The 24,422-nt window shown below is 36.8% G+C and overlaps 1 protein-coding gene across 2 annotated transcripts in view; it reads left to right on the top strand.

The window, feature by feature from the left end:
- The window catches only part of LOC149795683 (phosphatidylinositol 4-kinase type 2-beta-like), an 89,071-nt gene that overhangs the window by 50,709 nt on the left and 13,940 nt on the right, over positions 1 to 24,422 (top strand). For both annotated transcript variants that reach the window (XM_089965545.1, XM_089965547.1), the window contains exons 3-6: positions 5,382 to 5,513; positions 10,224 to 10,377; positions 14,467 to 14,534; positions 19,220 to 19,319. In XM_089965545.1, coding sequence (XP_089821671.1) covers positions 5,382 to 5,513; positions 10,224 to 10,377; positions 14,467 to 14,534; positions 19,220 to 19,319 — 454 coding nt within the window. The remainder of the gene's footprint in view (positions 1 to 5,381; positions 5,514 to 10,223; positions 10,378 to 14,466; positions 14,535 to 19,219; positions 19,320 to 24,422) is intronic.

Here is a 24,422-nt window from a genome sequence, read left to right on the forward strand (position 1 = left end):
CATTCTGGACGAATAGACTAAAACCGAGGAGGTGTAAAAGACGTTGAGAACGGTTTTCATCGGTCGTAACTTGAGAATTCTTCAAACAAACAAAAATATATAAAAATATATATGCAAAGCAGAACTCAGAAAGTAATCAATATAAACATTAAAAAGATTGCATCTTCTGATTCAGTTACAGAGTATTTTACATGTATGCTACAATACAGTTAGCGTATGGACCAATCTGATACTATATACATGTCTGGTACTAGTGTAGATAAATGTCTGTGAATGGATTGTTGCATTTTGTGGTCACTTACCTCCGTTTTCTGCCTTTTTTCATAACCCACGCGTTTAACGCTTTTCTCAGGATTTAAAATATCCAAAGGTATGTCTGGAACAGCGCCAATTTTTAATCTTGGCCTAGCATTTGCGTATCCAAGAGAAGCCATTTTTTCAGGATCCCTCTCGTAACATTCCTTTGAGAAATGTAAGGAGCACAGAGTGCTGTATGGTGTTGCTTTAAAATCAACTCGCTTGCAATAATGCATCCATGCTTTTTTTATTCCTTTATCTTTTGGAAAAGAAAAAAAATGAAGTCCACAGCCTTTTCTTAGTATGCTATTACACCCAAAAGCAACGCAAAATGGCATTGCTCTTTACATGAAATGAACCTAGCAACTGGCAATCTGGATGCTGGAGTCGCTACTATGACGTCACTTTACGAAAATAACCGAATAGGCGCGGAAATTATGCATACGAGGTCACAGAAACTCAGCGCCCTGAAAATACGCCAATATTTAAATACTGGCAGTATGGTCACACATGATGCTTCAGAACAAGGTTTTACTCTACAGTGCATTTATTATTATTGTATATTTCCACTGATTTCTAGTCTCCTTTAAACTTAGTCCCAAAAACAAAGGTTAGCACTTAGTTTAAACTTAGTCTCAAAGACAAAGGTTAGCACTTAGTGTAAACATAGTCCCAATACAATGTTTAGCACTATTTTCAACATACAAAGGTCAATTTTTAGTTAATGAAAAGTTAGTACTTGGCTCAGGATAGTTGCAAAAACAAGGATTATACTCAGTTAAACATGATCTCGATGACAAGGGTTGGCACTCCATTAAACAGAGTCCCAAAGACAAAGGATAACAGTTAATTGAACATGGTTATAAAGACAAAGGTTAGCACTTGGTTAAACATTGTCCCAAAGACATAGTTTAACACACTATCCTAATTATTTGAATGTATTACCAGTACTTCAGAGTAACATGGAATTAGATGAAAATGGTATTTGTCAGTTTCCCAGTTATGTACTTCTCTCTAATTTACTGATGGACTAACTCGTCTTCATTCTCATTACAGTACAGTAATTAAAGTCTTTCTGTTGTGAAAATGTTAAATTGAGAAATTGGCAGGAGGGGCAAGGTGATTGTGTTAGACTGGGAAATAGGCAGGAAGGACATCTGTGTTTGTGTTAGACTGGGAAATCGGCAGGAGGGGCAGGGTGATTGTGTTAGAATGGGAAATCGGCAGGAGGGGCAGGGTGATTGTGTAAGTTGTGTTAGACTTGGAAATAGGCAGGAAGGGCATTTGTATTTGTGTTAGACTGGGAAATTGGCAGGAGGGGCAGGGTGATTGTTAGACTTGGAAATGGGCAGGAAGGACATTTATGTTTGTGTTAGACTGGGAAATCAGCTGGAGGGGCAGGGTGATTGTGTTAGACTGGGAAATAGGCAGGAAGGACATTTGTATTTGGGTTAGACTTGGAAATTGGGAGGGAGGGCAAAGCGAAAGTGTTAAGAATGGGAATTGGCAGGAAGGGCAGGGAGAAAGTATTAGACTGGAAAATTGTGGGAAGGGCAGGGTGGGAGTGTTAGACAGGGAAATTGTCAGAAGGGCAGGGTGAATCTGTTAGGCTGGGAAATTGACAGGAAGGGCAGGGTGGGAAATTGACAGGAAGGGCAGGGTGAAAGTGTTACTCAGGGAAATTAGTAGGAAGGTCTCAGTTAATGTATTAGTCTGGGAGACTGGCAGGAAGGGCAATGTGAAAGTGTTAACATGGAAGATTGGTGAAAAGGGCCTGGTGAAAGTGTGTTAGAATGGGAAATGGGCAGGAAGGGCAGGGTGAATGTGTTAAACTGGGGAAATTGGTTGGATGGGCATAATGGAAATGTTGGACTGAGAAATTGGTCGGAATGGCATAGTGACAGTGTTGGACTAGGAAATTGGTGGGAAGGGCAAGGTGAAACTGTTATCCTGGTAGATTAATGGAAAGGACAGGGTGAAAGTGTTAATCTGGGAGATTGTTGGGACGGGCAGGGTGAAAGTGTTACTCAGGGAAATCGGTAGGAAAGTCTGGGTTCATTTATTAGTCTGGGAGATTGGCAGGAAGGGCAAGGTGAATATGTTAGACTGAGAAGATTGGTGGAAAGGCATGGTGAATGTGTTAGGCTGGGAAATTGGTGGGAAGGGCATGGTGAATGTGTTAGACTTGGAAATTGGTGGGAAGGGCATGGTGAATGTTAGGCTTGGAAATTGGTGGGAAGGGCATGGTGAATGTGTTAGGCTGGGAAATTAGAAGGAAGGGCATGGTGAATGTTAGGCTGGGAAATTGTTGGAAAGGCATGGTGAATGTGTTAGGCTGGGAAATTAGAAGGAAGGGCAGGGTGAATTTATTAGACAGGGAAATCGGTGGGAAGGGCATGGTGAATGTGTTAGACTGAGAACTTGAAAGTAAGCTCATAGTGGAAGTGTTAGACTGGAAATTGGTGGGAAGGGCAGGGTGTAAGTGTTAACCTGGGAGATTGGTGGGGAGGGTAGGGTGAGAGTATTAAATAGGGAAATTGGCAGGAAGGGAAAGTTGAATGTGTTAGACTGGGAAATTGACAGGAAGGCCAAAGTGAAAGTGTCAGCCGTGGAGATTGGCACGAAAGGCAGTGTGAAAGTATTAACTTGGAAGATTGGTGGGAAGGGCAGAATGAAAGTGTTCGACTGGCAAATTGACAGGTTGATGTGTTAGACAGGGAACATTGGTAGGAAGGGCAAGTTGATTAGTTAGATGGGAAATTGATAGGAAAGGCAAGGTAAAAACACATTCTGGTCTAAGTCCTAAATGCAAATGGTGCCCCTTGGATAGAGAGGTCATATGCCATGACTATTCTTTGCACTACTGATCATGGATCAAAAGAGCTTATGGGATCGTCTTTTGTCCATCTGTTGTCCATCCATTCTTTAGCACAAGTTTTTATTACATGTACAACTCATGCTAAACTATTTGTTATAGCTACTCCTACATGGATGGCCTTATCAGCATGGGATTTTCACTAAAATGCTTCGTATGATGTGTAGTTGATTCTCACAGGTCCTGGAATCCTGGAAAAGTTTTGGAGTTTAAAAAAAAATTCAGGGGTTTGAATAGTCAAGAAATTTCTCAAAACCTTGCATTGTTTTGGAAAAGTTATGTAATTACTGACAATGGCGTTCAAAAACTTGATAACTACTGATTTCATCGAGTACCAAGACCGATTCAAAAACTTGTTTCAGACATGACTATTAATATACTTGACAATGCAAGATATTGTGGTATGAAATGGCCCTGGAAAAGACATGGAATTTGTTTTTGTCAAGTTTGCAGAAACACAGTCTAAATGAAAATGGTGCTGATCTGACATCAGCTATGACTGATATGGCAGCCATCTTGATAATCTTCTAGTTGGCAACTCCTCCTGAACAAAAGTTATATTGATGTGGAGTTTTCACCAAAATTATTATTATGATGTCCAGTTGGTCTTTTATAAATATCATGCAGATCTGATATCCACCACATTGCCTGTCTTGAAAATCTTGTTATCATGAATCCTCCTGAATGGATGGTCAAATCAACATGAAAGTTTTCACTAAAAGACTTCCTGTGATGTTTGCTCGGTCCTAAATTGCTGATCTGAAGTCTGATTAAAAATCTAGATATCTCTACTTATCCTGAATGACTGGTCATGTCAGTTGGTTTTCATGAAAGGACTCCTTGTATTGTTTTGTTGATCTTACATTGATCTGCTGTCCAGTTTGTGGCCCTTCGCTTTAGCTATTCCTCTTAAAGCAAAAGTCATTTTGACATGGGGCTTTCATGAGAAGAGTTCTTTTGTTGTTTATTTGATCCTAAATGCAGATGATTAACCCTCAATATGGCCACCATGGTGTCTATCTTGAAAATAATGTTACCTCTACTCCCAAAATGGATGGCTATATCAAGATGGGGTTTTCACTAATAGACTTCTTATAATAGCTAGTTTGTCCTAAATTAAAATGATGCCAGCCATACATCCAATATGGCTGCTGTCATGAAAATCTTGTTGCCACTGAATGGATGATCATTATGCCTTTTAATGAAGTCTACTTTGTCTTAAATGAAAATGATGCCAATATGACGTCCAGTATGTCCACCACGGCAGCTAATTTGACAGTTTTGTTATTGCTAAGGAATATTAGGGAAGTTGTCAACATTCAGCACTTAAAAAGAAAAAAATGGTCTTATCTTGTGTTTCTGGACATTCATTTTGCACAGTAGAGCATCAGTCCCTTAAGGGACTCTGATGTTAGCTGTACTTGCTTGTGGTCATGATAACACAAACAAATGTGAATGGATTTCTTTCAGTGATGTTAGCAGTACTTGCTTGTGGTCATGGTAACAGAAACAGATGTGAATGGATTTCTATCAGATTGCTTGTGGTCATGATAGCACAAATAAAATGTGAATGGATTTCTATCAGAGCCAGTTTGTGTATATAAATGAAGACAATTCAAAAACTTGTTTTTTTTCCCCCTAAAATAATAAGTATACATGTAACCAAACTTGACACGTGGGTACATCTTGTCTGACAAAAATGGTTTCAGCAAAAAAAATGCTAGTTCTATATCACAGAACAGGACCATACTTTGTGGATCCTTACACTTGGGGGAAAGGAAAAGCCTATCAGTTTTGGGGTCAAAGGTCAGTGTCACTGTGACTAAAATAAGAAAATAGTTCACTTTGAATGAGTGGTACATATTTTAAAGGGAACAAACTATTAGCACAATAGATTGACTTTTCTAGAAAGTGTCTTTCACATCAGAGTACACAGTAATGAGGGTCCATGCTTACAGAAATTCCAATTTCTGACTCTAGATCTCCAGGTTTTCATAATGATTAATTGGGACTTGATTTTTTTTTCTACTGAACTCCAGTTCGAGAAATGTATCCATTAAATGACATATTCGGAATTGTATAGAAGGCTGCACTAAATACAGTGTAAGTATAGCTGTTGATTATTTATATTAGCACAATCCAAACTTACACCACTTTTGCCATTTTTAAATTACCCTAAATGTGTATAAAAAAAACTTTATTTTTGCAGGTTGTAAAATTGACCAGTAAAACATTTAATTACACTGCAATAGATAGAGCCAAATCTACAACTAAGAAAAATATATCTGAAAGATTTCCAATAGTGGGCAAAAGATTCCACAGGATAGGTTTACCACCAAAAGTAAGTATTTACAATTTTTGGTTCATTATAACATGCTTATTTTAATGCTGGTATTTTGAGATTAATTATTTAGAACTGAGATTAATTAATTAGAACTGTTTCCCATGGGCCTGCTCAACAGAGTAAAGTTTTTCAGCTTGGAAAGTCAGCTTTCCCTGTGTCTTGTTTGCCATGAAAACATTTGTGAAGATTTGATATTCATTTGACTGCAGTAAATTTGTAGAAGCAATAATGCACTTCACTAACCCTAACCCTCTAACCCTAACCCTAACTAAATAATGCACTTCAAATTTCCATGCTCATAAAAAGCTCTATGAACATTCCCTAATTTTTCCATATAGTCAGCATGGAGTACATGGAAATGTCATGGAACTACAAGAACATTCCCTAATTTTTCCATATAGTCAACATGGAGTACCTGGAAATGTCATGGAACTACAAGAACATTCCCTAATTTTTCCACATTGTCAACATGGAGTACCTAGAAATGTCATGGAACTACAAGAACAAAAAGATAATTTGTGCTGACATGTATTTGGAACATGGAAAGTAGCAATGAAATTACATGGTCATCATGTACATCACATGAAAATAGCATGGAAAAATTGGACTTTGAAAGAAACAGCCTGTCACTCTAAACTTGGGCACTGTGGAGTTGCAAAATTAAAAAAAAAATGTGCTTATTTACCTTTAAAGTTGGTCCACCAGTGTCTGTAAGGTTTCAGTCACTTAAGTTAAATTCTTTGGGCCTGGCCATTTCCTATGGATGTTGGACCTGGCCATTTCCTATTGACGTTGGGCCTGGCCATTTCCTTTCATCTGTATGCTACAACAAGCCAGGGCTGTGAATGTTGCGCCTGGCCATTTCCTTTCATCTTTATGCTTTCATCGATCAGCCAACCTGTAGGTATGGTTAACATATTGCAACCTTGGCTTGCGAAGATGAAATATAGCCTGCTTAAGATTCTTTTAAATTTTCTTTCACTCTGTAGTTTTGTTCCAGACCCTTTAATTTCTTGACAGTTAAAATCGTCATCAACATTTATCAGTGAAGTTTCTCCTCATGGGAAATTATTGTAAATTTTCTTATTTGCTTATTATTTATCGTAAATGTATTTCTTAATACAGACATAAACTGCTTAATAAAACCGCACTCTCTATCACTGTTAACTGAGTTTGACTTATAAGGAGAAGGAACTTAACAGATAAACACAAAGATGGACAGGTGCCTAATATTGGACCTCACAGATAGACACAAGGACAGGTACTATTTGACCATACAGGTAGACAAAAGGACAGATACTTACAATCAGACCTTACAGATAGGTGCAAGGACAGATATTTACTATTGGACCTTACAAATGGACACAGAGACAGATACTTACTTTGGACCTTACAGATATAGATAAGGACAGATACTTACTTACTATTGGATCTTACAGATAAACACAATAACAAATATTTACTATTAAGCCTTACAGATAAACATAAGGAAAGAATGTTACCATTGGGCATTACAGATAAACACAAGGACAGATACTTACTGTTGGGTGTTTCAGATAAACACAGGGAAAGATACTATTGGGCATTACAGATAGACACAAGGAAAGATACTTACTATTGGGCATTACAGATAGACACAAGGAAAGATACTTACCATTGGACATTACAGATAGACACATGGACAGATTCTTACTATTGGGCATTACAGATAGACACAAGGACAGATACTTACTATGGGGTATTACAGATAGACACAAGAAATGATACTTACTATTGGGCATCATAGATAAACACAAGGACAGATGCTTACTATTGGACATTACAGATAGACACAAGGACAGATACTATTGGACATTACAGATAGACACAAGTTCAGATTCTTACCATTGGGTGTTTCAGATAAACACAAGGAAAGATACTTACCATTGGACCTTAAGATAGACACAAGGACAGATACTTATTATTGGGCATTACAGATAGACACAAGGACAGATACTTACTATTGGGCATTACAGATAGACACAAGGACAGATACTTATTATTGGGCATTACAGATAGACACAAGGACAGATACTTACTATTGGGTATTACAGATAAACACAAGGATGTACTTACTATTGGGCATTAGAGATAGACACAAGGACAGATACTTATTATTGGGCATTACAGATAGACACAAGGACAGATACTTACTATTGGGCATTACAGATACAAGGACAGATACTTACTATTGGGCATTACAGATAGACACAAGGACAGCTACTTAGTATTGGGCATTACAGATAGACACAAGGACAGATACTTACTATTGGGCATTACAGATAGACACAAGGATGTACTTACTATTGGGCATTACAGATAGACACAAGGACAGATACTTACTATTGGGCATTTCAGATAAACACAAGGACGTACTTACTATTGGGCATTACAGATAGACATAAGGACAGATACTTACTATTGGGCATTACAGATAGATACAAGGACAGATACTTACTATTGGGCATTACAGATAGACACAAGGACAGATACTTATTATTGGGCATTAGAGATAAACACAAGGATGTACTTACTATTGGGCATTACAGATAGACACAAGGACAGATACTTACTATTGGGCATTACAGATAGACACAAGGACAGATACTTATTATTGGGCATTACAGATAGACACAAGGACAGATACTTAGTATTGGGCATTACAGATAGATACAAGGACAGATACTTACTATTGGGCATTACAGATAGATACAAGGACAGATACTTATTGGGCATTACAGATAGACACAAGGACAGATACTTAGTATTGGGCATTACAGATAGATACAAGGACAGATACTTATTATTGGGCATTACAGATAGACACAAGGACAGATACTTACTATTGGGCATTAGAGATAGATACAAGGATGTACTTACTATTGGGCATTACAGATAGACACAAGGACAGATACTTACTATTGGGCATTACAGATAAACACAAGGATGTACTTACTATTGGGCATTACAGATAGATACAAGGACAGATGCTTATTATTGGGCATTACAGATAGACACAAGGACAGATACTTAGTATTGGGCATTACAGATAGATACAAGGACAGATACTTAGTATTGGGCATTACAGATAGATACAAGGACAGATACTTACTATTGGGCATTACAGATAGATACAAGGACAGATACTTACTATTGGGCATTACAGATAGACACAAGGACAGATACTTAGTATTGGGCATTACAGATAGACACAAGGACAGATACTTCCTATTGGGCATTACAGATAGACACAAGGACAGATACTTACTATTGGGCATTACAGATAGACACAAGGACCTTCAGAATGGCCATAATTGATCTGGTTGTTTGAACATGAAATTTAAATTTTGTATTTAACATTTGATTAGATTCTGTAAAAAAAGAAAAATACAATTGCTAATAAGTTTCTATTAATTCTGGACGTGATAACATAATTGCCATTCAGAATGCTTACCCAACAGTTGGCAACATTGATCAGATCTCTAAGTACATTGTGTGCCTGTAGATTGGTGTGAGTTATTTTGTTTTTTCAGTGTACTTTGTGATGATGAATCTAGGTGTCTGCATCTTTGTGGCTGTGTAGTCATTATACATCATGCAAAAGCAAATATGTTCATTGTGTTTATATTCCTGCTATAAGACAGAGTATCTTGATAACATACATCCATTCTAGTGGAAGTGGCCAGTTTGTTTTTGGAGTCAAAAGGTCAAAGGGCATTAAACAATAACTTTTGTTTTTGATAAGTTCCTCGATCACACTTTATCCATCATTAGTACTTAGGGTAAGAAACTAACCCATTGGTTTTGATGTCAAAGGGGAAAGATCATGGTGTGTCTTTCAAGATAATGATTTTGATGTCAAAAGGGAAAGATCATGGAGTGTCTTACAAGAGAATGGTTTTGATGTCAAAAGGGAAAGATCATGGCGTGTCTTACAAGATAATGGTTTTGATGTCAAAAGGTGAAGATCATAGCGTGTCTTACAAGAGAATGGTTTTGATGTCAAAAGGGAAAGATCATGGCGTGTCTTACAAGATAATGGTTTTGATGTCAAAAGGGAAAGATCATGGCGTGTCTTACAAGAGAATGGTTTTGATGTCAAAAGGGAAAGATCATGGCGTGTCGTACAAGAGAATGGTTTTGATGTCAAAAGGGAAAGATCATGGCATGTCTTACAAGAGAATGGTTTTGATGTCAAAAGGGAAAGATCATGGTGTGTCTTACAAGATAATGGTTTTGATGTCAAAAGGGAAAGATCATGGCATGTCTTACAAGAGAATGGTTTTGATGTCAAAAGGGGAAGATCTTGGCGTGTCTTACAAGAGAATGGTTTTGATGTCAAAAGGGAAAGATCATGGCATGTCTTACAAGAGAATGGTTTTGATGTCAAAAGGGGAAGATCTTGGCGTGTCTTACAAGAGAATGGTTTTGATGTCAAAAGGGGAAGATCATGGCGTGACTTACAAGAGAATGGTTTTGCTTACAGGAAAATAATAGTTCTTACACAGACGTTTAGTTCTAGATCACATACATTGACCAGAGATTAAGGTAACAGATACACATTGGTAAAAATATCTCCAGTCAACCATGCACTCTAGTACGCCTACATAGAGGACAATTAAACATGTGGCAGGTGTATATATTCATGTTGTGTTTCTTCAATTTCAGTCCGGTTCATTCCAGTTATTTGTCACTGGTTATAAAGATGCTGACTACTGGTTGAGAAGGTTTGACAATGAAGCTCTGCCAGAGACAACAGCAAAGAAATTCCAGCAGCTTTTTGAGCGATTAGTTGTTTTAGATTATATAATTAGAAACACAGGTTAGTGTCTCTAGTGTTCGGCTCACCTGACATAAAGCCAAGTGAATTATGGTCCTGCTTGCATTGTGAGATCCGTTATGTCTGTCAACAGTTGCTATGACAATTGAAATCCAACTTGACATAAATCGTCCTTTTTCATAAATGGTGTCAGTTATGGCCATCATGGGAATGCAATTTTAAATGAATAATTTAACCTAATTTGAGAGGAAGAATCCGGGCATGCAGGGTACTCAATGTTTTTACACACTGTGCTGATCCACCATAAAATGGATATTGTTACTAAATTAAAAAAAACACTCGACAGAATTTGTCCAGATTTCTAAGTTGTTACATAAAATAATCTTTAAACAACTTGATGAAATTTGCAACATAATTCGACTTGATTTCACATAAAGCATGCTGGCATGAAGGCCTATAAAAATAATACAAATGATGACAATTCACATCACATATCATAGCTGTAACTAAGAATTGGAAAACCTTTAAATAAATTCTCAAAAACCACTCGACAGAATTAGTCGAACCTTACAGAAAACATTCTGTCGTAAAGGCTTTCAAGTCTTGCAAAAGAATGCCGATCTGCCATAAAACATTAATGCTATTGCTAAAACACAAACTTCTCAGAAACCACTTATCAAAATTTGCATCTTGGGATGAAAACTTTAAATATTGTATGAAAGAGGACAATTAGACATACAAAAATGGCTGCTGCTATTAAAATAGAAAAATTACTTCTTTAAAGCTCCTCAGCAGAATTTGACTTAATCTGACATCCTGACATAAAGGCCTTTTGCTATTATGCCTTCAGATGAAGAAATAGATAAACCTTTCAACAACTGTAAACGTTTATAATTTTAACAGTGGACTTATTCTTTTTCTCAAATGCTGAAAAAATAGACAAAGGAATAATTGCAATTGTTACACACTAGCCATTGTAGAGGTGGGGACATATAGTAAACCTCACGTCCCATTGTCCATCCTTCTTTGTGTCTTGTTTATAATCTCATTAGTACAGCTAGTCCTATAGTTTTTGATGGATTGCCTAGAAACTTGGCAAATATTATGGTCATCACGTAAAGATGCACTAATTGAAATATTTATAAGAGTTATTGCCCTTTATGTATTTCAGTTAAATGCAGTAAATGACAGAATCATATGAATGCATCTATTCTCACTTATTTCAGTTCATTACCATGAAAGTGCTTTATCTTGTCATCCTTAGCTGAACATATATATGTCCAGGCTGTCACGTTTCTATAAATTCCTATAAATATCAGAATTTGTATTTTTACTATCTTCTAATAGAAAAATTCCTACAAAATTCCTATATTTTTCAATTTTCAGAATGACATGCTAAATTGGCAAATTTATGTTAACAAGTTGTATCCAAGGAACTCCCATTTTAAGTTTAAATTTAAATATGTGTTTATTTTGTGATACTAGTGTACCAATAGTGTTGATTTTATTTGTGGCATAGTGATGCTTTGAAATTTATTTTTGTTTTGCTTGGTGATAATTTTAGAAGTTTTTCTTTCTTATTCATCATATTTTATCAACAGTTACTTGGATGGAAGTCTTTGCACATGACAAAATGCTTTTCTTTATTTTATGATAATGTTCTGCATAATCAGCCTGACATACTTGTTAAAAAAGATTGGTTTAAGGAAAATTTAAATCAGAAAAGTAGAAGAAAAATCTTTCATCAGTTACAGGTTTTTTTTAAAATGCCTGGCATTTACTGAAGAAACTTTCTTGCAAGCAAACTCCTTGCAATTTTAGGGTATCTTAATCCCATGAAGAGCTACAAACTCCATGCAAGTTTAGGTTGTCTTAATTCCAAGAAGAGCTACAGCAAGTATAGGCAAGGCAAGACCATTCTCTATTGCAGTTATACTTGAAAGGTATTTTGCAATAATTTATTGACTGTATTTTGTAAGTCTTAAAACCAATTGGATGTTGTATCCTGACATTGAATTCATAAGGAACAATAAAAGGAACAATAAGGAACCCTAACCCTAACATCCTACTAGTAGACATCATCATCTTATTTTTGTTATAATGTAGACTTTGAGAAATTTCCAAACCACTTTACTGTTTGTATTTTAGTTTAGAGCATTTACCATTTTAGATAAGTTCTCAAGTCCTGTACATTTTAACTTAGAATCACTTTATGTACTTTAGAAAAATCCTATATTTTATTTTAAAAAAATATAAAACCTTATATTTTTTTCTCAAATAAATCCTAGTCATATACTTTTGCCCTAAAACTGGCTTGACAGCCTGCATATCGACAAATTGCAGTTTTTGTTGGACTTGTTGACTTTCTTAACAGATGTGGTGTATGAGAGAATCTTATGAACACAGCTAGTTTTACGGTGCATCACTGTGAAACATTTTACATACCATATTCATCATTTGACAAATCTCTTTGCTTTTGCAATTATTGTTGGAGTTGTTGCCCTTTAAATCCTGCATCTGAATGTAGTGTGAAGTTTTATATGCATGGCTTGAAAAAATTTGAGTTTGCAGGGTAAGTGACTTGGAAATTGTACTTGTTCTGTATCAATTTCATTCATGACACACTGAACCAATCCGGTGGCCTAGTGGTTAGAGTGTCCGCCTTGGATGTGGGAGGTTATGGGTTCGAACCATGGCCGAGTCATACCAAAGACTTATAAAAATGGTACTAGTATTCTGGTGCCAGGATAATGTGATTGGGTGGGAACATCGTGCTACATGTCTGCGGCAAGATGTGCCAGTGCTAGACTTTACTATAAACTGCCACACTGCGGACATCGTAACAGTATGACTGAAAAATCATTAAAGCTACATTAAAAATCCAAAAACACACACACACACTCATGCCACACTGTACATGATATGGAATCCACTTAAAATGGCATTTATCCAAATGTATGTGAATGTTGAATAACCAGGACAAGTGAAACTTTCTAGGTCTGTTATGGATCACTGTTGGTTCATGTTTTGGCATTGATGTACAACTTTGATGTTTGCATGGGCCAGATTTGACTTGATTGGATTAGTAGGCTGTGTTGTGGAAGTTTAATGTGTGTAATAAAAGCATAAATACAAGTAAATTAAGTAGGGTCAGTGTCTGCACAGATTGTTGGCAGGCCACATGTTGGCCATGGACTGTATGTTGTTGAACTGTGTTATGGTCATTGTCTGATGATATTCATATTCTTTTTCCCTCATGATTTTCTAAAGCCCTTTTTGAATTGCAGCTGGATGCAGTGTATAAAAGAATTTTGTGTATGCAATTGCTTTTGCAGTTTACAGTGGATTACAGTGAAACATCCTGTATATACTTGATCATAAGTTGAGTCCAACTGCAAAATAACACAGACCCTGATCTGCCATTCATAATGTGCCAGCAGGTCAGCATCTTTAATGTTTGTTCAACTGATTACTCCAAATAAACTGCAGCGACCCAAATCTGCCATTGTATTATCTTGGTCTTTGTAGTTTGCAGTTGGATCCAACTTGTATGTGACTATATATGGTAGTACACATTATGAGTATCAAAAGATATGCATATTAACCACTCAATGTACTGTTTACAGAAGAGTTATGCGCTGTTTATTTATTAATTTTTTAATCCATCATGGGGTATGGGTGTGATGAGGGGTAGGTGGGAGTTTATATACAAGAGCAAATTGTTCACTATTCCTCAATAATAATAATAATAATAATTATTATTATTATTATTATCATTATTATTATTGTAATGCACAAAATATCTACTTGTACTCGTATGGCATATGTTGATGAGAAGGGCAAAAACAGCGTTATTTCACACATAAATAGCAAGAAAATATAATTATTTATGGTCTTTGTCATTGCTGGACAAACATCAATTTAACTTTTTTAAGATTTGTATAGTTATATTTGCAAATTCATTTTGCTTAACAGATTCATTCTACCTTTAAACCTTTAAAATATCTTTTCCTGGTCTCAAATATTTTCTTTTCAAATCAAATATTTTCAGTATTGATATGGTGTTTTTTTTTTCTTCAGATGACATATATTTAATACTGACATAGTGTTTTCAACATTTTTTCCTTTCAGACAGAGGCAATGATAACTGGTTAATAAAATATGAACAGGCTTCTTCCCATATGACCACAGATAAAGAGGTAAGACTTTTAATGCCCCTGACTCAAACCTCTTGTTTGGCCAAAGATAAAAAAAAGCTTTGTTGATTTCATGTCTTGGCTACAGGCATGTGATAGGTCAAATATTAAATGAATTGAACATAGTCTTCTATAAAATCAATGTTTACCAATGCAGCTCAAATTGACAAGATTATTCTATTATGTTGGTAAAATGCTTCACAGGCAATCACCTGAAATCTGGATATTGTTCTGCCAGTGAATAATACATATCTAACTATAAACGGTGTAGACCCATATTTACTAGTGCATTATGTGCTTCCAGATCAGAGTCTATTTTTTGCTTATGTAACAAATAATGTGAACCTAGATCAGCAGGTGGTTTATGTATTGCCAGATCATCAGGGTCTGGTGTTTGCTATAGAATAAACAGTGTGAACCTAGATCGGCAGGTGCATTATGTGCCACTAGATTAGGGTCTGGTTTTTGCTATGGAATAAACTGTGTGAACCTAGATCGGCAGGTGCCTTATGTATTGCGCTATGTATTGCCAGATCATCAGGGTCTGTTGTTTGCTATGAAATAAACAGTGTGAACCTAGATCTGCTGCTGCATTATGTGCCACCAGATCAGGGTCTGTTGTTGCTTATGGAAGGAGATGTTGATCCAGATTTGCTGATGTATTATTTGCTGCCAGATCAGGGTATGTGCTGTTTGCTACAGAGTGAACATAGTGCATCCAGATTAGCTGGTGCATTATGGACTGCCAGATCAGGGTCTGTTGATTCTTATGGAGTGAATAGTGTAGATCCAGATTTGCTGGTGCATTATGGACTGCCAGATCAGGGTCTGTTGTTTCTTATGGAGTGAACAGTGTAGATCCAGATTTGCTGGTGCATTATGGACTGCCAGATCAGGGTCTGTTGTTGCTTATGGAATGAACAGTGTAGATCCAGATTTGCTGGTGCATTATGGACTGCCAGATCAGAGTCTGTTGTTTCTTATGGAGTGAACAGTGTAGATCCAGATTTGCTGGTGCATTATGGACTGCCAGATCAGGGTCTGTTATTGCTTATGGAGTGAACAGTGTAGATCCAGATTTGCTGGTGCATTATGGACTGCCAGATCAGGGTCTGTTGTTTCTTATGGAGTGAACACTGTAGATCCAGATTTGCTGGTGCATTATGGGCTGCCAGATCAGGGTCTGTTGTTTCTTATGGAATGAACAGTGTAGATCCAGATTTGCTGGTGCATTATGGACTGCCAGATTAGGGTCTGTTTCTTATGGAGTGAACAGTGTAGATCCAGATATGCTGGTGCATTATGGACTTGTCAGATCAGGGTCTGTTGTTGCTTATGGAGTGAACAGTGTAGATCCAGATTTGCTGGTGCATTATGGACTGCCAGATCAGGGTCTGTTGTTTCTTATGGAGTGAACAGTGTAGATCCAGATTTGCTGGTGCATTATGGACTGCCAGATCAGGGTCTGTTGTTGCTTATGGAGTGAACAGTGTAGATCCAGATTTGCTGGTGCATTATGGACTGCCAGATCAGGGTCTGTTGTTTCTTATGGAATGAACAGTGTAGATCCAGATTTGCTGGTGCATTATGGCCTGCCAGATCAGGGTCTGTTGTTTCTTATGGAGTGAACACTGTAGATCCACATTTGCTGGTGCATTATGGACTGCCAGATCAGGGTCTGTTGTTTCTTATGGAGTGAACAGTGTAGATCCAGATTTGCTGGTGCATTATGGCCTGCCAGATCAGGGTCTGTTATTGCTTATGGAGTGAACAGTGTAGATCCAGATTTGCTGGTGCATTATGGACTGCCAGATCAGGGTCTGTTGTTTCTTATGGAGTGAACACTGTAGATCCAGATTTGCTGGTGCATTATGGACTGCCAGATCAGGGTCTGTTGTTGCTTATGGAATGAACAGTGTAGATCCAGATTTGCTGGTGCATTATGGACTGCCAGATCAGGGTCTGTTGTTTCTTATGGAGTGAACAGTGTAGATCCAGATATGCTGGTGCATTATGGACTGCCAGATCAGGGTCTGTTGTTGCTTTTCGAGTGAACAGTGTAGATCCAGATTTGCTGGTACATTATGGACTGCCAGATCAGGGTTTGTTATTGCTTATGGAGTGAACAGTGTAGATCCAGATTTGCTGGTGCATTATGGACTGCCAGATCAGGGTCTGTTGTTTCTTATGGAGTGAGCACTGTAGATCCAGATTTGCTGGTGCATTATGGACTGCCAGATCAGGGTCTGTTGTTTCTTATGGAATGAACAGTGTAGATCCAGATTTGCTGGTGCATTATGGACTGCCAGATCAGGGTCTGTTGTTTCTTATGGAGTGAACAGTTTAGATGCAGATTTGCTGGTGCATTATGGACTGCCAGATCAAGGTCTGTTATTGCTTATGGAGTGAACAGTGTAGATCCAGATTTGCTGGTGCATTATGGACTGCCAGATCAGGGTCTGTTGTTTCTTATGGAGTGAACACTGTAGATCCAGATTTGCTGGTGCATTATGGACTGCCAGATCAGGGTCTGTTGTTTCTTATGGAATGAACAGTGTAGATCCAGATTTGCTGGTGCATTATGGACTGCCAGATCAGGGTCTGTTGTTTCTTATGGAGTGAACGGTGTAGATCCAGATATGCTGGTGCATTATGGACTGCCAGATCAGGGTCTGTTATTGCTTATGGAATGAACAGTGTAGATCCAGATTTGCTGGTGCATTATGGACTGCCAGATCAGGGTCTGTTATTGCTTATGGAGTGAACAGTGTAGATCCAGATTTGCTGGTGCATTATGGACTGCCAGATCAGGGTCTGTTGTTGCTTATGGAGTGAACAGTGTAGATCCAGATTTGCTGGTGCATTATGGACTGCCAGATCAGGGTCTGTTGTTGCTTATGGAGTGAACAGTGTAGATCCAGATTTGCTGGTGCATTATGGACTGCCAGATCAGGGTCTGTGCTTTTCGGAATGACCATCTTTCTCCTACATCTGCTGAAGCAGAATGGTAGATCTAGGTATATATTTTTTTCACTGGTACATATCATACACAAAGCTTTATATATTTTATAAAATAATGCAGTATGTCACATATGAGATAAAATAAATTTAGTAAATTGGTCATAAACCAAGTTAAATAAATTTGCACCAGTGGATAACCTTGTCTCAATGAAACCATGTAATGTAATCATTATGCAACATTATTTAACTAGATTTTTTTGGAGCTCTTCTGGTCACAGATGAGGAGTTTTTGGGATGGTCTGTTGTCAAAAAACTTTATACTCTCACACATTCATCCCATGGTGTAGTTGTTCCTAAAGGAAAATGGTGTCACTCTGATATCCAATATGGCCAACATGATGGCCATCCTGAAAATCTGGATGGTCATATCAACAGTAGGTTTTACTTAAAGAATTTTTATGATGACTGGTTGTTCCTAAATGAAAATGGTGTTCATCTGATATCCAATATGGTCGCAATAGCTGCCATCTTGAAAATCTTATCACTACTCCTGAACAAAAGTAATGTTGCCATGGGGTTTTACCCAGAATTCTTACGATGTCCTAAGTGAAAATGGTGCTGCTTACACGCCCAATGTGTCCACCACCACAGCCATCTTGAAAATCTTGTTATTGTTGTATCCATTGAGTGAATGATTGTATCAGTATTGATATTCTATTAAACGACTTCTTATGCTGACTAGTTGGTCCTAAATGAAAGTTGGTGTTGCTCAGACATTCAATTTGGCCACTAATTTCAGGTCCTGCATTAGAATATCTGAACGTTTGGTAGTGTTCTTTGTTCACCATGCCTTGTCCATTCACAATTATTATTAACAATTTATAAAAAAACTGGTTGACCCAGTTGCAGATAATTGTACAGGAAACAGTCTTGAATCAAGGTCATTTTAGGTTTGTACAGTAATGGTGACCCATACTCCAATATTGCTGCCATTTATAGAATAGGAAAACAAAATTTGATCAAATTGTGGGGAAACCCTCATAGCATGAAGGCCATACAAATATTGACAATGCACTATCAAATATGGCCACTTTGAAAAAATATAGAAAGTCCATAAACAATTCTTCTCAGAAATGACTTTTGAGAATTTGACTAAACTTGGCAGAAAGAATCCTGGCATGAAAGGCTTGTATAGAGATTATGCCAATTTGCCATCAGAATTATTAGAAATAGAAAAACTTTTAAGCAACCACTTCTCTAAAATGGCTATAAAAATGGTTGCCATTGCTTAAATTGAATTTTTAAAAACATTTCCTTTTTAAACAGCACTCATGTGAATTTGATGAAATTGATAAAATTTATCCTGACATGAAGTACTTTTAGATTTATAGAAATGATAACCATCTGCCATCAGATGTGACCACCATTACTAAAAAACTGAAAAGCAGTTTTTTTCTGTCTGCATTCTACATGCTGACATTTAACATACTTTTTCAATGTTCTTGTTTTATACATGGCAGCCAGCATAACTGGTAGAGGATGAACCCTGGAAAAAACCAGGAAGAACCACTGACCCACGAGAAGCTACTGGCAAGCTTTCTCACATACCCACATTAGCCGAGCTCGAGACTCCAACCCACGCAGACATACGTTCTAATATACAGTGACTTGTAATCCATATGTGACTTGTGATCTAACAAACATTTTCTCATGCTTTTTTTTAAAAGTCTGATGACTGGAGCATGGTAGAAAATCCAGAGATATCCATAGCTGCTATCGACAATGGTCTTGCCTTTCCTTTTAAACATCCAGATGAGTGGAGAGCATGTAAGTAGTAGCTTTAGTCATCATTCTCATAATCTTAACTTGATCAGCCATTCTCATTATCTCATCTTTATCAAGCATTGTCATTGTCATAAAGTTATCATCTATTCTGAGTATCTTAAAGTTACCAACCATCTCCAATATTGTAAAGTTTCAAACCATTCCCAGTATCGTAAAGTTATCAACTGAAACATATTTTGGCCATATGACTTCAGAATAGCACAACAGACTATACATTGTAATTTTAAGTTATAGGAGTACCTAGATGAAAATATTTAATTACAAATATATAAAAATACTTAATCAGCTGTCACTTAAAAAAGATAACTTTTTAATTTTTAGTTTTCTATAACTTCACATATTTATTGCTTATTCTAGTTTCAGTTTATTAAGTATTGCTTTTAGAATTATGTATCAGAATTAAGTGCAATATGTAATTTCTAATGTTTTTATGTCGTATGGCCCAAATATATGTCGTAGAGACCAAGAAATGCACATAAACCTTCAGTACGAGACCAATCATTTAATAACATTGAAACTGACATTTACTTTTATTGTTGGGGCCCCAAGTGGCCGAGTGGTCTAAAGTGTTCTCCATTATGGATCAATGCCATCTCACCACAACAATAACAACAAAAACAACTTTTATTGTTGCAGATAAACATGACCTTTAATGACCTTTAATCATGACCTTGTAAAATTATGTAACATATATAGCATCACATGAATGGTGTCAAATTGCTGACACCTTTCATCATCTTGGGAGGGCATCATATGAATGGCGTCAAATTGATGACACCTTTCATCATCATGGGAGGGCATCACTGGCACTTCTCTTCCTACAAGACCTACTTCTTCATGGCTTTTGCGATGGCAGGCAGAATTTGCAAGGTTCATGCCCTGTCAGCATACCCAAATTACATGCAAGTTCTGACAAGACTGGTTAGTCTTACTCATAATAGCTTTCTCTTTTATTGCCAAGAACCTTCTCCCTTCCACTAGTAACCAAACGTTTGTCATGAAGCCTCTGTCTCATCTGGACACATCAATTGAAGGCCACCTGTAATACCCAGTCCAGGCTTTCATGTGGTACCTTAATAGAACAGAACTGTTGTGTCGAGGGAGATCACACCTTTTTCTATTTCTCGTAAAAGGACAGGAGGACCTATTAGAATAGACTCTGTCTTCCTCAAGGTAGGTGGTTATTCGCTTAGCATATAGGGACATAACACTTAGCATATATCGAAATAACACCAGCTCAAATGAACCTATTATGCACTTGTCTCATGAGGTTTGAGCAGGTGCCACCTTGGCATCAGATGTGTTCGCTAACTGACATCATTCAGGAGGGGGCCCCGAGTGGCTGAGTGGTCTAAAGTGCTCTTCGTTACAGATCACTGCCATCTCACCTCTGTCTGCGTGAGTTTGAGTCTTGGATTCGGCTAATGTGGATATGTGAGAAAGCTTGCCAGTAGCTTCTCATGGGTCAGTGGTTCTTTCCGGGGTTTTCCCGGATTCTTCTTCCACCATTAATACTGGCCACCATGTATGGCCTATTATGTACTGAAAAATGGTGTTAAACCCTACAACAACAACATCATTCAGGCTGTTGGATGGAGATTGGAGTCCACATTCTCTAACTTTTATCTCTGAGATCTATCATCCCAGAAGGTCTAATTCGATTGGGTCGGAATTATATGAACAGGTCACCTTTCCAGACTGATTGACAGCTTCTTAAGGCACAGCTTCATGAATTTCCACTAGATTTATGGGGGAATATGTTTTCCCTTTTGAAGCAGTGCCCCAACAGATGAAATCTTCTCCAGTCGGCTTACCTAGAAGCTGTATCTCATTCCTTAGGTACTAGAGATGATATCTTGCGGTTAAGGGGATCTACCTCAGTTACCTATTTTGATTAGGTAACGTATTTGATGAACAAACCAATTTTCCTAGTAAAATATGTTTTTTCAAGAATACTTACCCAATCATAATGCACATACACCCTCTGAACCTCCACACAGTTACATCCATAAAGAGTGAGCCTTCTGCTTCAGTCATAACTGAGGTATTTTTAGGCTTTGCTGCATAGACTTATACTTTGTATCATTCTGCCTGACCACCACATATGTTGTCAGAAGCTTCCTTTAGCTTAAAGTAGTACCTGGCAGGGCTGGATTTGGGAGGTAGTAGCAGTTCTCCTAAGGTAAGTTGTCTCGAAGAAACATATTTTACTAGGAAAAATTGGTTTCTCAAATATATTCAATCAGACAAAGATAGCTCGGTATATACCTCTTCAGAAGGAAGCATTTAACACTATTCACACTCAGACAAAGAACAGATTATGCTCACAAATAATTAACAGATTGTTGCTTATAAAACTCGAGGTGACATCTTTTAAGAGCTCTAAAAAATTGGAGCAGGAAGAAAGAGAGATATTGAAGTGTTAGGTAATTATTTAACTACGGCTGTTTCCTCCTCCCACTTCTTCTTTTCTCTGTCCCCTTATTTTGGTGACAAAAGTTGAGGTCCCCTGTAAGATAAAATCCTGTCAGCATCTCTCCTTAAACTGTACATGGGGAACAAAATTTTGAAATTCTCTTTGTATGTAGAGATATTTAACCAGTGAATGAAGTGCCAATGTAATAAATAAAAATTAGAACAGAATCAGAGGCAGATTTCAAACCACTCAAGTTTATCACCTTGTGCACATTTTTAAAAGAATTATAGAATAGGACTGGGTGTTAATAGTATTCTTTCTTAAATACAAGTACCTGTGGCCACATCAGTCTTTTGCATCAGCAGTACCCAGATTTATTCTAGAAAAGATTTTCTTTGCACAAGGAAATTGTATAATTTCCTTTGTTTTCAAGATAGCATTGTAATGTCTTCCAAGTTTAAGTGAAATATGAAATTGGTAATAAAATGTTTTCAAAGCATTCATCTGATGCAAAAGAAATTGTCTGGTGGCTAAGGTGAATTAAATGGAGTCCTTATTAAATGGCCTAAAACAGAATAAAATTAATTGACAAACAACTGGTTGTCTGTTTCAAAGTATTGTGGTTATCTTGTCATCATTGAAAATTGCATATAAATATATGAAAACTATATGTCAATCTGTAATCTGCATACTGGAAATAAATTCAGTATGTCAACATGTATGAAAAAGGCACCACCTACCTTCCAAAGATGGAAAGATCATAAAGTTCATATGTGTATCAATATGTATTTTATCGCAGGCAGTGTGTAATGAATCATATTGAAATGTGGCATATCTGTGTTTTTTCACCCCTATCAATTGTACCATTAAGTCCTTTGATCCATATGTGCATATGTTGTAATGACATAACAACAGTTCAGATTAAACCAGGTAGTCAGTTGTATCCCACGTGCACATCATGACATAACAACAGTCCAAATTAAACCAGGTAGTCCATTGTATCTCATGTGCACATCATGACATAACAACAGTCCAAATTAAACCAGGTAGTCCATTGTATCTCATGTGCACATCATGACATAACAACAGTCCAAATTAAACCAGGTAGTCCATTGTATCTCATGTGCACATCATGACATAACAACAGTCCAAATTAAACCAGGTAGTCCATTGTATCTCATGTGCACATCATGACATAACAACAGTCCAAATTAAACCAGGTAGTCCATTGTATCTCATGTGCACATCATGACATAACAACAGTCCAAATTAAACCAGGTAGTCCATTGTATCTCATGTGCACATCATGACATAACAACAGTCCAAATTAAACCAGGTAGTCCATTGTATCTCATGTGCACATCATGACATAACAATAGTCAAAATTAAACCAGGTAGTCCATTGTATCTCATGTGCACATGTTGTAATAACACAACAACAGTAAAATAAATTAAACCAGGTAGTCCATTGTATCCCATGTGCACATCATGACATAGCATTAGTTTAAAATAAACCATGAAAACCTTTGTGTTCTGTGTGAATATATTCTGATAACATCAGTCAAAAATACTTACCATTAATTGACTTGAATCCCATGTTTATGTGTTATTGCTGTAATGATGTAACATCAGTCAAAATACTTGCCATTAATTGACTTGAATCCCATGTTTATATGTTATTGCTGTAATGATGTAACATCAGTCAAAAATACTTACCATTGACTTGAATCCCATGTTTATATGTTATTGCTGTAATGTTGTAACATCAGTCAAAAATACTTACCATTGACTTGAATCCCATGTTTATATGTTATTGCTGTAATGATGTAACATCAGTCAAAAATACTTACCATTGACTTGAATCCCATGTTTATATGTTATTGCTGTAATGTTGTAACATCAGTCAAAAATACTTGCCATTAATTGATTTGAATCCCATGTTTATATGTTATTGCTGTATTGATGTAACATCAGTCAAAAATACTTACCATTGACTTGAATCCCATGTTTATATGTTATTGCTGTAATGTTGTAACATCAGTCAAAAATACTTACCATTGACTTGAATCCCATGTTTATATGTTATTGCTATAATGATGTAACATCAGTCAAAAATACTTACCATTGACTTGAATCCCATGTTTATGTGTTATTGCTGTAATGATGTAACATCAGTCAAAAATACTTACCATTAATTGACTTGAATCCCATGTTTATGTGTTATTGCTGTAATGACATAACATCAGTCAAAAATACTTACCATTGACTTGAATCCCATGTTTATATGTTATTGCTGTAATGATGTAACATCAGTCAAAAATACTTACCATTGACTTGAATCCCATGTTTATGTGTTATTGCTGTAATGATGTAACATCAGTCAAAAATACTTGCCGTTAATTGACTTGAATCCCATGTTTATATGTTATTGCTGTAATGACGTAACATCAGTCAAAAATACTTACCATTAATTGATTTCAATTCCATGTTTATGTGTTATTGCTGTAATGATGTAACATCAGTCAAAAATACTTACCATTAACTGATTTGAATCCCATGTTTATGTGTTATTGCTGTAATGATGTAACATCAGTCAAAAATACTTACCATTGACTTGAATCCCATGTTTATTATTGCTGTAATGATGTAACATCAGTCAAAAATACTTA

The sequence above is a fragment of the Sinohyriopsis cumingii genome, chromosome 7, assembly GCF_028554795.1.
Source record: "Sinohyriopsis cumingii isolate HCF-2022 chromosome 7, ASM2855479v2, whole genome shotgun sequence".
In the NCBI taxonomy this organism is placed as follows: Eukaryota; Metazoa; Mollusca; class Bivalvia; order Unionida; family Unionidae; genus Sinohyriopsis; species Sinohyriopsis cumingii.